Below are 12,061 nucleotides of genomic sequence, written 5' to 3'. Positions count from 1 at the left end.
AGCTACCAGATGGCACTTCCCAAGTCAGGCCCCCGCAGGAATCAGGGTGGGCTGCGTGCCTCGGCCCCTGCCACAGGGACAAGCCACACCAGTGGCCTCCCTGAGCTCCAATGGCCGGATCTGGGGGTTCTGTCTGGGTGCACACCTCCTTGCTGTGGCCAAGTTCCCCCCTTCTCTGAGCACCAGCTTCATCCTCTCGAATGAGGACATCGATTGCTACCTTGGCACGTTACTCTCTTCATCCTGTGAAGACTCATTAGGCTTATCCTACAATTACTAGCTGGCCCGAAGAGATATCTCCTGAATCCAGATTAAGCTGGAGTCTCCCAGGCTCATCTGGCATGTCTTCCCTGAAGTCTGCCAAAACCCACACCCTTGCATTTCCAGGGACTCCCCTTAGCCAGCTGGGCAGAAAACCCAGCATGGTTCAAACAAGCTGACAGACAAGCGGGAGAGGACTCACGGGCAGACGGCTTCCCTCAGGTCTCGGGTGGAGCTCTGGGACCACAGCAGCAACGGGCCATCCCAGGCCCTGGGCTCAGCAGCGCCCTCATTCTCAGGCCGGCGGCTCTGCCCTGAGGGGAGCAGGAAGGTCACCAACTGCCGCAGGCGGGCCTCACGCCCCTCCCACTGCTGGAGCCTGACCTCCCCCGGCCCCACCCCTTCCCCTACCCCAGCAGGACGACAGCTCGTCTTCCCCTGGCTTCCAACGGGAGGCCCGGCCCTGGGCCCCGATTGGGCACTGCCCCAGCCCGGAGCCAATCACAGTGGCCAGGGAGGTGGAACGCACCGATTGGCCAGGGCCAGGTCATGTGACCATACTCCCCAGGAAACTCAAATATTACCAAGGTTCCCTAAGAAACCAATGAACAGAATTATCCAGTAAAGGCAAACCGTGATTTTTAATGAGGCCAATGTCACAGAAAAAAAAAAAATGCTTCACAATGAACTGCTCAAGGAAGCTACTAAATAAACTTTCAGAAAAGTTTAGTAGTTTTTTTTTTTTTTTTAATAGGGTGACGGAGAGCTATACCTTTCCCGTCTATGTGAATTTAGGTTTAAACTAGATTTCCCTTGGCTATTATATAAGACAAAAAAACCCACATCCCCCCCTTTCACTCCCCCCCACCCCCAAAAAGTGTTTTAATCTATAGAATTTTTGTGTCCTCAGTTGTGTCTGATTCGCGGCAACTCACGAACTCTACACAGCCAGGCTCTTCCGTCCATGGAATTCAGGGCAATTTTTTCTGTCCCAGTAAATGCCCACCCTGGGTGATCCAAAGGCAAGGGCTCAGAGGCTCCTGAGAGACTAACTCCTTTCAGCTGAGCACAGAGCTGGCTCCTCACTGGGATGCCTGTGGCCTGGGGCTCCCTGAGGGGAGAGCAGCACTCGCCCCACCGTGTGGTCACTGCTGGAAGTGCAGGCTGCTCCTCACTCCCCCTTGACAGTGTCCCTGAGGGCAGAACAGTGTGAATCGAATCAAGGTGGAAATGCAAACTCCAATGCAACCAAACTCCCCACAAGGTCTCTAAAACCACTCAGGAACAGGGAATTGGAAACTGCAGGGGATGACAGGAATGGAGATGGAGACTTGACACCTTACACCGAGTTCACTTCCAGTTATCCCTAGACAAACTTTCCATGAAAACTTGTCACAAATCTCGAAGAACAATGAGCAGAAACCGGACACGTGCTTTGAGTCTTCACACACAAAACTAACAGCCAGTCCACAAAAAAAAAACCCAGAGAATACAGTGGACTTTGCAAAATCAAAGATATCTACTGTGGGAAAGACCTCATGACAAAAGCAAAAGACAGGTCATACATCGCGAGACGAATGAGTGGAAACACAAAGCTTATCAAGGATGTGTCTCCAAACAGACAAAGAACACCAACACAACAAGCCTGTGAAAACTAGGGAAAGGTCTGAAGGGACACCAGACTGAGGAAGACACACACAGAGGATCCCGGATGATGTCCAGCACTGAGGGCCTGAAGAAACAACAGTCTAGTTGCACCCCCTCAGGCCTGTGTGACCGTGCATGAGGCCTCTGTTTCCCGGTGGCTCTGAGAGATGGACAGGGAGGAAGGGGAAGAGAAGTCACTTGCATTTCTAATACTCACAGCAAAGTCTTCCAACGAGAAGGGAATTATCACCCCCACTGACAATGCCATTCACTGAAGTGATACCCACCAGTCCATCTAACCCAGAAGGGAAGGATGGACCTGTTCTCACAAAACGGCGAGAGATGGAAGAAGGAAGATCAAGCCCACACCAATCACTGGAAAGAGAAGCTGTGCTCAGGGCTTGAAAGAATTCCTATTGGGAGAATGATGTCACAGCCCCACAAGGCAATCCACAGCTTCGATGCTATTCCTCCCAAAATGCCAATGCATTTTCGCACCGAACAAAGAATTGCAAAAGGGGTACGGAGACAGAAAAGAGCCTAAACTGTCAATACAATCCGACGAAAAAGCCCCGATACGGACATCCAAGGTTGTGTGAAAGGAAATTAGACGACCAAACTAGGATCCTCAGGAGAGTATCGGAGAAGGCAATGGCGACCCACTCCAGTACTCTTGCCTGGAAAATGTCCTGGACGGAGGAGCCTGGTAGGCTGCAGGCCATGGGGTCACGCAGAGTCAGACACGACTGAAGTGACTTAGCCGCAGCAGCAGCAGCAGGACAGTATGCTATTGGGAATACAACAACACACACAGATCCAGATCGATGGAATAAAGTGGAGGGTCCAGAAACAAACCCCAGCATCCATGGTCAACTCATCTCTGACACAGAAGGGGAGAATATCCAAATGGGAACAAGAAAGCCTCTTCAATCAATGTCCATGGGAAAACCAGACAGCTACATCTGAAGAACGCTATTGGTTTTGATCTCATACCACCTCAATATAGGGGGAAAACCTCACCCTAAAGACTGATGTCATGAGATAGCTAGAAAGAAGCGTAGGTCAAAGGCTCCTTAACATCAGAGTCTCCTTGCCATTTGCTGGGCGGAGGTCGAAATGGGTCTCTTCAAGTAAGGCAAAGAGGTACACGAAGTACACCCATGGGTTTCCATCCAATGGAACCTCTTCACAACAGAGAAGCTAAGCATTCACAAATGCAAAAGATAGGAAACAGAACATGAGAGACTCCTTGCAAGTGGTGTATCTGAGAAGGGGTTCATATGGAAAGAGACGAAGAATGCACAGCACTCAGATTCCAAGAAACAACACCACCACCACCCTTGACCCTTCCCCCATGACCAACTCCGACCTAAAGCCTTTCTCTCCCTCTAACCTATCCCTAAAACATAACCCTCATCTAATCATATACATGTGCATCCCTAGCATCCATCCATCCACACACGAGAGAGAAAGAGGAAGACACAGACGCAATTGAGAAAGGAAAAGAGAGGGACACAGCCAGAGAGAGACACGGAACCAAAGAGAGGAAAGGAGTCGACGGTCCAGACTTTTCCTCAATCTGCCTCGAAGGTAGAAGCAATGACAGCGCCCTTCCACCCCAGAAGGGGGAAAAGGACGGAAGGTTTGGAGAGGAAAAGACAAGAACGCAGGGAGCCACTAGAAGCTCAGCCACCCGCAGAAGCCGAGCTGGGACACTTGAACAGAATCTCAATGGAAACAGAGGAGCAGAAAGTTGGCTACTCTTTTCTATAAGAGAGGGAGACCTTCGAGTCTTCCTTTCGGTCCTCCAACTTGGATGCGGGGTCTCAAAACAGTCAGGAGGGGGAGTGCCTTTTCCTGGGTACCACGGCGCATCCAGGCCTCGTTCTGCCCCATTCTGTGCTGTGTCAGCCCTGGATGGAATCTTTCTTTCTGAAGTCTCAGCGCACAAGCTCCACGTGATATCGGCCCCAGGTGGAAAGGCATGGAGCTGCTCGTAGGCCGACAGACCTAGGAAGCAGATGGGAGAATGACCACCACTCTGCAGATGGAGAGACTGGGGCAACCCTGAGGGGCATATGCTTGTCCAGGGCCACACCACTTATGAGAAGAAGGAGCCTGGTCTGAGAGCAGTGGGGTCCTCGGAGCTCAGGCCCTGGCTGAACCCAGGCCTCCCCAGGGCTGTGGGCTGGGCTGTGTGGGTGTCACTGTGCCTGCACATGGCCTAAGGGGGGTGGTCGAGCAGTCAGAAACCCAGAGATTCCCTTGGGAAGTTTTGGGGAAGGGACCTCAGCACGAACCCCAGGAGATGATGTCACCTGCCGGCAACAGAACCCAACAGAACCCGCAGCCCGGGTATCCAGGCCTCCAGAGCGGAGAGGAGCCCCCAGCCAGTTCACTGGCTGCCAAGATGTTCTGCTGTTTGCCCCTGCCCAGAGGCCGGGGCCTCAGGAGTGCTCACAGGCAGTGTGCGCGGGCACCCTGTCGACGTTGGCTCAGGACACCCCCGAGAGGCCTCTGGCCCTTTGCCCGGAGAAACAGAAAGGTAACACGGGGAGCCCCAGGACGGACCAGGCCGCCTCTCCCATGCCACCCGGAAACACCGGGTCCTTCGCCTGTGTGTGTGGATGCGGGTTTCTTGGGGTGTGTCTCCCTCAAGGAAGCCCAGGCGGATGTGGGGTCAGAAGCCTGCGGACAAGTTGTGTCCACACCCCAGGGGAGAGCAGGCTGGGCGGGATGGGGAGAGTGCGGGCAGCGGCGGCCGCCCAGGCGGACCTCACACCCTCAGGTGGGTCTCTTTCCTCCCGGGTGGGGATCTGAGCAGACACACGTCTCTGACCCTTCTGGGAAGAGAAGTTCGAGCAGGCAGAAGCAGCGGCTCCACTGCCCAGGCCCAGCTCGGAAAACTCCTAGCATGGCTGGCTGACGGTCACTGTCGTTGCAGAGCTTCCCACGTGATGAGGCCGAGGACGGGGACACCCCATCCACCTCCCGGAGGGAGGGGTCGGAGCACCACCCCCCCGCCCGTGAGGCCCAGTGCAGGCTCCAGGTGAGCGTGCCCACGGAGGCATCAGCCCCACCGGGGGAGAAGCGGAGGCGGGGAAGGCCTGCTGCCGAGACACCGCCCAGGATACACCCGGCGGCCCAGTCTGAGGCTGCCACGGAGCTCAGCACACCCGGCTCCGACCCAGAGTCCCGAGAACCCCGGCCTCTGAGGCAGCAGGAGGACCTGGAGCCCAGCACGCCAGAGCACAGAGGTGAGGACGCTGGGGCTGGTGCACGGGAGTGTGTGGGGAGGGGGTGCTGAGCTACACAGGGACGAGTCCCCGAAAGCTGCTGCTGGGCCTGCAGCAAGCGCTGGCCTCACACCCCCCGCCCCCCATCTTGCACACTTCAGTCCCAAAAGACATCCGACGCTGGGTAGTCTTTGGGAATCTCTTGGAAGCTTTCTGTCCCGGGAGACGCACATGCCAAGGCTGGCCTGTGGGCAAACTTTGCTTCTCCCCCAGCTCTAGCACTGGCCTCCAACTGGAACCAGGCTCCGCTTCCCAGACCTGTCCCTACAGAGGTGCTGGCTCCAGGTGCAGGACCCAGGGATCCACCGAGGGCAGATGGAGAACCGAGACTTGCCCTCGCAGAGACACCAGGCCAGCTGGGTACTGGCCAGCACACCGGGCAGATCGGATCTCCATGCCTGCAGGACCCCCAGCCCCAGGCACTGATGTCCCACCCCCTCAGCCAGAACCTCCACCTCCACGTGCACCTCTACCTGCTCGGGCTCTGGCAGGAGAACCCGAGGCAGAGGAGGAGTCACCGCCTCGGCAGGGAGAGCCTGCCCTGGCTCCCGCGCAACACCCAGACGCCCACGATGACTCACCCACCCCTGCAGGGAGAACGAGCCCCCGCTCTGGACAGACACCCAGAGCCCTTGCCGGAAACACCACGTCCAGGGGAGCGGTCGGCTCTGCAGCCTCCATCCCCGTCTGCTCACCGTGGACGCTGGCGACTCGGTCTGCCCCCAGGGGACATGGAGTTCCTTTCCCCTGAACTGCTTTGCATTTGGTTTGTTTCCACCTTTCTGGTGATGTTTTATTTTTTGTATGGTTTCCTGTACTTTTGTTGGTTAAGTTGGGATTAGTAAACTTTTTCATCATTGTTGCAATTTGGGAACACTGTTGTGTAACTCTGGTGATACTGTGTTACCATCACCACTTTGTAGTTTCAGACCCGTTTGATCTTTATGCCCCACCCCCCAACAAAGCCTGGATTCAAGGCAAGCACGCCCTGTTCATCCCTTCCCCCGATCCTGAACACAATTTCATCCTTTCTTTGTGCATTCCTTCCTATATTCTTGGTGTCCCCAATCAATGACTCTCAGTGAAATGACTGAAGGAGTGTTTTTTGGACTCTCCAACTACTGTAAGACTCCATTGGAGAGTTCTCATTTTTATGTCATTTGAACTAGCCTTTGATATCTGAAAGGACGGTGTACGTCCTTTCAAGATACCATGTGCCAAACGAAGCCCTTTTGGCAACTGCCATCATTATCTCCAGGCAGGCATTGCTGTGTCAAGGGTGACACCTCAGCCAGAAGGCAGAGGCTGAGCTCGTCTTGTTGCACCAGCTCCCAAAAGAAGCCAAGAAAGGGAGCTGGAACAACAAACCACCCCAACACCCAGGAAAGCGTTCTTCATGACAGAAGGCTAGAAAATGACCCAACATCCTTGTGGCCCAGAACCCCTCTAGAAAATCACTGTTCCATAAAAAAGAGAAACACATGGGAAGTTCCAAGGAGAGGCAATGCCCATGGCCCGTGTACTTGAGAGACGGCCTGACCGCTCCGGGGAAGACACGCACCGACGGAACCCCTTGGGAAACAGCAGTGATAGTCCTCTCCGTCGTAAGGGCTTCCTCTGGGGACAACCTGCCCGGGGCACCACACGAGGGAGCAGACCGGCTTCTCTTCCTCTGCCCCCACACCATTCACTCATGAAGGCAGCTCAGGTGTTCTCATGCCCTGCCTGCCTGCCTGCCTGGCTCATCCGTGAGCTGTGACCACCTACAGGGCAGGACTCCACCTTCTCCTCTCTGTGTACCGTGAATCTGCACACAGTGGGCTTGCAGAACCTTAGGAGACTTGAGCCATTCCCACTCGAGCCAGAACCCTCCCCAGGAAGGAAAACAGCTGTGGAGTCATTTTGGCCCCAGCACTGGTTCGAAAGCCTGGCGCCTCCTACAGCCTCTACGGTGTGAAGAGGGAGGTCCCTTCTGACAGAGCTTTCCGGGTCTCAGATCTAAGCTGTTGTTTCACTGTCAGCTGTGTCTCTTCCGTTGCAGCCAGGTGGGCCACGCTGCTCCAAAGGAGCTCACAAGCTGAGTTTCAAGGGAGGTATAGAGAGGACAGGGATGGCTACAACGTACTGCAAACTGAGTGAGGGTCCCCACAATCCTCAGCAAAGGTCTGTGGTGTGCAAGTGGGGAGTAGAGGGCCCCCAAGTTACAAAGGAAGGGAGGTAGTCGGGAGCTAAAGCCCTTGGCCGCTGTGGTAGTAGCTGCAGATGGCAGCTCGTCCACAGTGCACTTCGAATGAGGTCATACGAGCGGGACTCTGGAAATGGCTCCGAAATCGGGAGAAAGGGGTCAGGGTATGTGGGAATCCGGCGGGGGTGGGGGGTGGATGAAGGAAGGTGTCCCTCCTCTCTCCAGTGCAATTTGGTTTGGTGAGTCTCAAAGCTACCAGATGGCACTTCCCAAGTCAGGCCCCCGCAGGAATCAGGGTGGGCTGCGTGCCTCGGCCCCTGCCACAGGGACAAGCCACACCAGTGGCCTCCCTGAGCTCCAATGGCCGGATCTGGGGGTTCTGTCTGGGTGCACACCTCCTTGCTGTGGCCAAGTTCCCCCCTTCTCTGAGCACCAGCTTCATCCTCTCGAATGAGGACATCGATTGCTACCTTGGCACGTTACTCTCTTCATCCTGTGAAGACTCATTAGGCTTATCCTACAATTACTAGCTGGCCCGAAGAGATATCTCCTGAATCCAGATTAAGCTGGAGTCTCCCAGGCTCATCTGGCATGTCTTCCCTGAAGTCTGCCAAAACCCACACCCTTGCATTTCCAGGGACTCCCCTTAGCCAGCTGGGCAGAAAACCCAGCATGGTTCAAACAAGCTGACAGACAAGCGGGAGAGGACTCACGGGCAGACGGCTTCCCTCAGGTCTCGGGTGGAGCTCTGGGACCACAGCAGCAACGGGCCATCCCAGGCCCTGGGCTCAGCAGCGCCCTCATTCTCAGGCCGGCGGCTCTGCCCTGAGGGGAGCAGGAAGGTCACCAACTGCCGCAGGCCGGCCTCACGCCCCTCCCACTGCTGGAGCCTGACCTCCCCCGGCCCCACCCCTTCCCCTACCCCAGCAGGACGACAGCTCGTCTTCCCCTGGCTTCCAACGGGAGGCCCGGCCCTGGGCCCCGATTGGGCACTGCCCCAGCCCGGAGCCAATCACAGTGGCCAGGGAGGTGGAACGCACCGATTGGCCAGGGCCAGGTCATGTGACCATACTCCCCAGGAAACTCAAATATTACCAAGGTTCCCTAAGAAACCAATGAACAGAATTATCCAGTAAAGGCAAACCGTGATTTTTAATGAGGCCAATGTCACAGAAAAAAAAAAAATGCTTCACAATGAACTGCTCAAGGAAGCTACTAAATAAACTTTCCGAAAAGTTTAGTAGTTTTTTTTTTTTTTTTTAATAGGGTGACGGAGAGCTATACCTTTCCCGTCTATGTGAATTTAGGTTTAAACTAGATTTCCCTTGGCTATTATATAAGACAAAAAAACCCACATCCCCCCCTTTCACTCCCCCCCACCCCCAAAAAGTGTTTTAATCTATAGAATTTTTGTGTCCTCAGTTGTGTCTGATTCGCGGCAACTCACGAACTCTACACAGCCAGGCTCTTCCGTCCATGGAATTCAGGGCAATTTTTTCTGTCCCAGTAAATGCCCACCCTGGGTGATCCAAAGGCAAGGGCTCAGAGGCTCCTGAGAGACTAACTCCTTTCAGCTGAGCACAGAGCTGGCTCCTCACTGGGATGCCTGTGGCCTGGGGCTCCCTGAGGGGAGAGCAGCACTCGCCCCACCGTGTGGTCACTGCTGGAAGTGCAGGCTGCTCCTCACTCCCCCTTGACAGTGTCCCTGAGGGCAGAACAGTGTGAATCGAATCAAGGTGGAAATGCAAACTCCAATGCAACCAAACTCCCCACAAGGTCTCTAAAACCACTCAGGAACAGGGAATTGGAAACTGCAGGGGATGACAGGAATGGAGATGGAGACTTGACACCTTACACCGAGTTCACTTCCAGTTATCCCTAGACAAACTTTCCATGAAAACTTGTCACAAATCTCGAAGAACAATGAGCAGAAACCGGACACGTGCTTTGAGTCTTCACACAAAAAACTAACAGCCAGTCCACAAAAAAAAAACCCAGAGAATACAGTGGACTTTGCAAAATCAAAGATATCTACTGTGGGAAAGACCTCATGACAAAAGCAAAAGACAGGTCATACATCGCGAGACGAATGAGTGGAAACACAAAGCTTATCAAGGATGTGTCTCCAAACAGACAAAGAACACCAACACAACAAGCCTGTGAAAACTAGGGAAAGGTCTGAAGGGACACCAGACTGAGGAAGACACACACAGAGGATCCCGGATGATGTCCAGCACTGAGGGCCTGAAGAAACAACAGTCTAGTTGCACCCCCTCAGGCCTGTGTGACCGTGGATGAGGCCTCTGTTTCCCGGTGGCTCTGAGAGATGGACAGGGAGGAAGGGGAAGAGAAGTCACTTGCATTTCTAATACTCACAGCAAAGTCTTCCAACGAGAAGGGAATTATCACCCCCACTGACAATGCCATTCACTGAAGTGATACCCACCAGTCCATCTAACCCAGAAGGGAAGGATGGACCTGTTCTCACAAAACGGCGAGAGATGGAAGAAGGAAGATCAAGCCCACACCAATCACTGGAAAGAGAAGCTGTGCTCAGGGCTTGAAAGAATTCCTATTGGGAGAATGATGTCACAGCCCCACAAGGCAATCCACAGCTTCGATGCTATTCCTCCCAAAATGCCAATGCATTTTCGCACCGAACAAAGAATTGCAAAAGGGGTACGGAGACAGAAAAGAGCCTAAACTGTCAATACAATCCGACGAAAAAGCCCCGATACGGACATCCAAGGTTGTGTGAAAGGAAATTAGACGACCAAACTAGGATCCTCAGGAGAGTATCGGAGAAGGCAATGGCGACCCACTCCAGTACTCTTGCCTGGAAAATGTCCTGGACGGAGGAGCCTGGTAGGCTGCAGGCCATGGGGTCACGCAGAGTCAGACACGACTGAAGTGACTTAGCCGCAGCAGCAGCAGCAGGACAGTATGCTATTGGGAATACAACAACACACACAGATCCAGATCGATGGAATAAAGTGGAGGGTCCAGAAACAAACCCCAGCATCCATGGTCAACTCATCTCTGACACAGAAGGGGAGAATATCCAAATGGGAACAAGAAAGCCTCTTCAATCAATGTCCATGGGAAAACCAGACAGCTACATCTGAAGAACGCTATTGGTTTTGATCTCATACCACCTCAATATAGGGGGAAAACCTCACCCTAAAGACTGATGTCATGAGATAGCTAGAAAGAAGCGTAGGTCAAAGGCTCCTTAACATCAGAGTCTCCTTGCCATTTGCTGGGCGGAGGTCGAAATGGGTCTCTTCAAGTAAGGCAAAGAGGTACACGAAGTACACCCATGGGTTTCCATCCAATGGAACCTCTTCACAACAGAGAAGCTAAGCATTCACAAATGCAAAAGATAGGAAACAGAACATGAGAGACTCCTTGCAAGTGGTGTATCTGAGAAGGGGTTCATATGGAAAGAGACGAAGAATGCACAGCACTCAGATTCCAAGAAACAACACCACCACCACCCTTGACCCTTCCCCCATGACCAACTCCGACCTAAAGCCTTTCTCTCCCTCTAACCTATCCCTAAAACATAACCCTCATCTAATCATATACATGTGCATCCCTAGCATCCATCCATCCACACACGAGAGAGAAAGAGGAAGACACAGACGCAATTGAGAAAGGAAAAGAGAGGGACACAGCCAGAGAGAGACACGGAACCAAAGAGAGGAAAGGAGTCGACGGTCCAGACTTTTCCTCAATCTGCCTCGAAGGTAGAAGCAATGACAGCGCCCTTCCACCCCAGAAGGGGGAAAAGGACGGAAGGTTTGGAGAGGAAAAGACAAGAACGCAGGGAGCCACTAGAAGCTCAGCCACCCGCAGAAGCCGAGCTGGGACACTTGAACAGAATCTCAATGGAAACAGAGGAGCAGAAAGTTGGCTACTCTTTTCTATAAGAGAGGGAGACCTTCGAGTCTTCCTTTCGGTCCTCCAACTTGGATGCGGGGTCTCAAAACAGTCAGGAGGGGGAGTGCCTTTTCCTGGGTACCACGGCGCATCCAGGCCTCGTTCTGCCCCATTCTGTGCTGTGTCAGCCCTGGATGGAATCTTTCTTTCTGAAGTCTCAGCGCACAAGCTCCACGTGATATCGGCCCCAGGTGGAAAGGCATGGAGCTGCTCGTAGGCCGACAGACCTAGGAAGCAGATGGGAGAATGACCACCACTCTGCAGATGGAGAGACTGGGGCAACCCTGAGGGGCATATGCTTGTCCAGGGCCACACCACTTATGAGAAGAAGGAGCCTGGTCTGAGAGCAGTGGGGTCCTCGGAGCTCAGGCCCTGGCTGAACCCAGGCCTCCCCAGGGCTGTGGGCTGGGCTGTGTGGGTGTCACTGTGCCTGCACATGGCCTAAGGGGGGTGGTCGAGCAGTCAGAAACCCAGAGATTCCCTTGGGAAGTTTTGGGGAAGGGACCTCAGCACGAACCCCAGGAGATGATGTCACCTGCCGGCAACAGAACCCAACAGAACCCGCAGCCCGGGTATCCAGGCCTCCAGAGCGGAGAGGAGCCCCCAGCCAGTTCACTGGCTGCCAAGATGTTCTGCTGTTTGCCCCTGCCCAGAGGCCGGGGCCTCAGGAGTGCTCACAGGCAGTGTGCGCGGGCACCCTGTCGACGTTGGCTCAGGACACCCCCGAGAG

The 12,061-nt window shown here is 54.2% G+C and overlaps 1 protein-coding gene and 1 long non-coding RNA gene across 3 annotated transcripts in view; one reads left to right on the top strand and one right to left on the bottom strand.

Annotated features, from left to right (window-relative positions):
• Positions 1-12,061, bottom strand: part of LOC145534151 (uncharacterized) — a 270,548-nt gene that overhangs the window by 37,344 nt on the left and 221,143 nt on the right. For both annotated transcript variants that reach the window (XR_014074277.1, XR_014074278.1), the window contains 2 exons: positions 8,103-8,214; positions 464-575 (listed from right to left, as the gene is read on the bottom strand). This is a non-coding gene — a long non-coding RNA (uncharacterized LOC145534151). The remainder of the gene's footprint in view (positions 1-463; positions 576-8,102; positions 8,215-12,061) is intronic.
• On the top strand, positions 1,001-6,067 carry LOC145534031 (uncharacterized). Its single transcript, XM_081561397.1, has 3 exons — positions 1,001-4,453; positions 4,853-5,165; positions 5,418-6,067. The coding sequence occupies exons 1-3, from the start codon at positions 4,217-4,219 to the stop codon at positions 6,044-6,046; spliced, it is 1,179 nt and encodes a 392-aa protein (XP_081417523.1). The 5' UTR covers positions 1,001-4,216; the 3' UTR covers positions 6,047-6,067.

The sequence above is a fragment of the Giraffa tippelskirchi genome, chromosome 14 (genome assembly GCF_054371585.1).
Source record: "Giraffa tippelskirchi isolate mGirTip1 chromosome 14, T2T-mGirTip1v1.2.pri, whole genome shotgun sequence".
NCBI lineage: Eukaryota > Metazoa > Chordata > Mammalia > Artiodactyla > Giraffidae > Giraffa > Giraffa tippelskirchi.
Note: the sequence above shows the minus strand (reverse complement) of the source record. Positions and strands in the feature narration are given on the sequence as shown.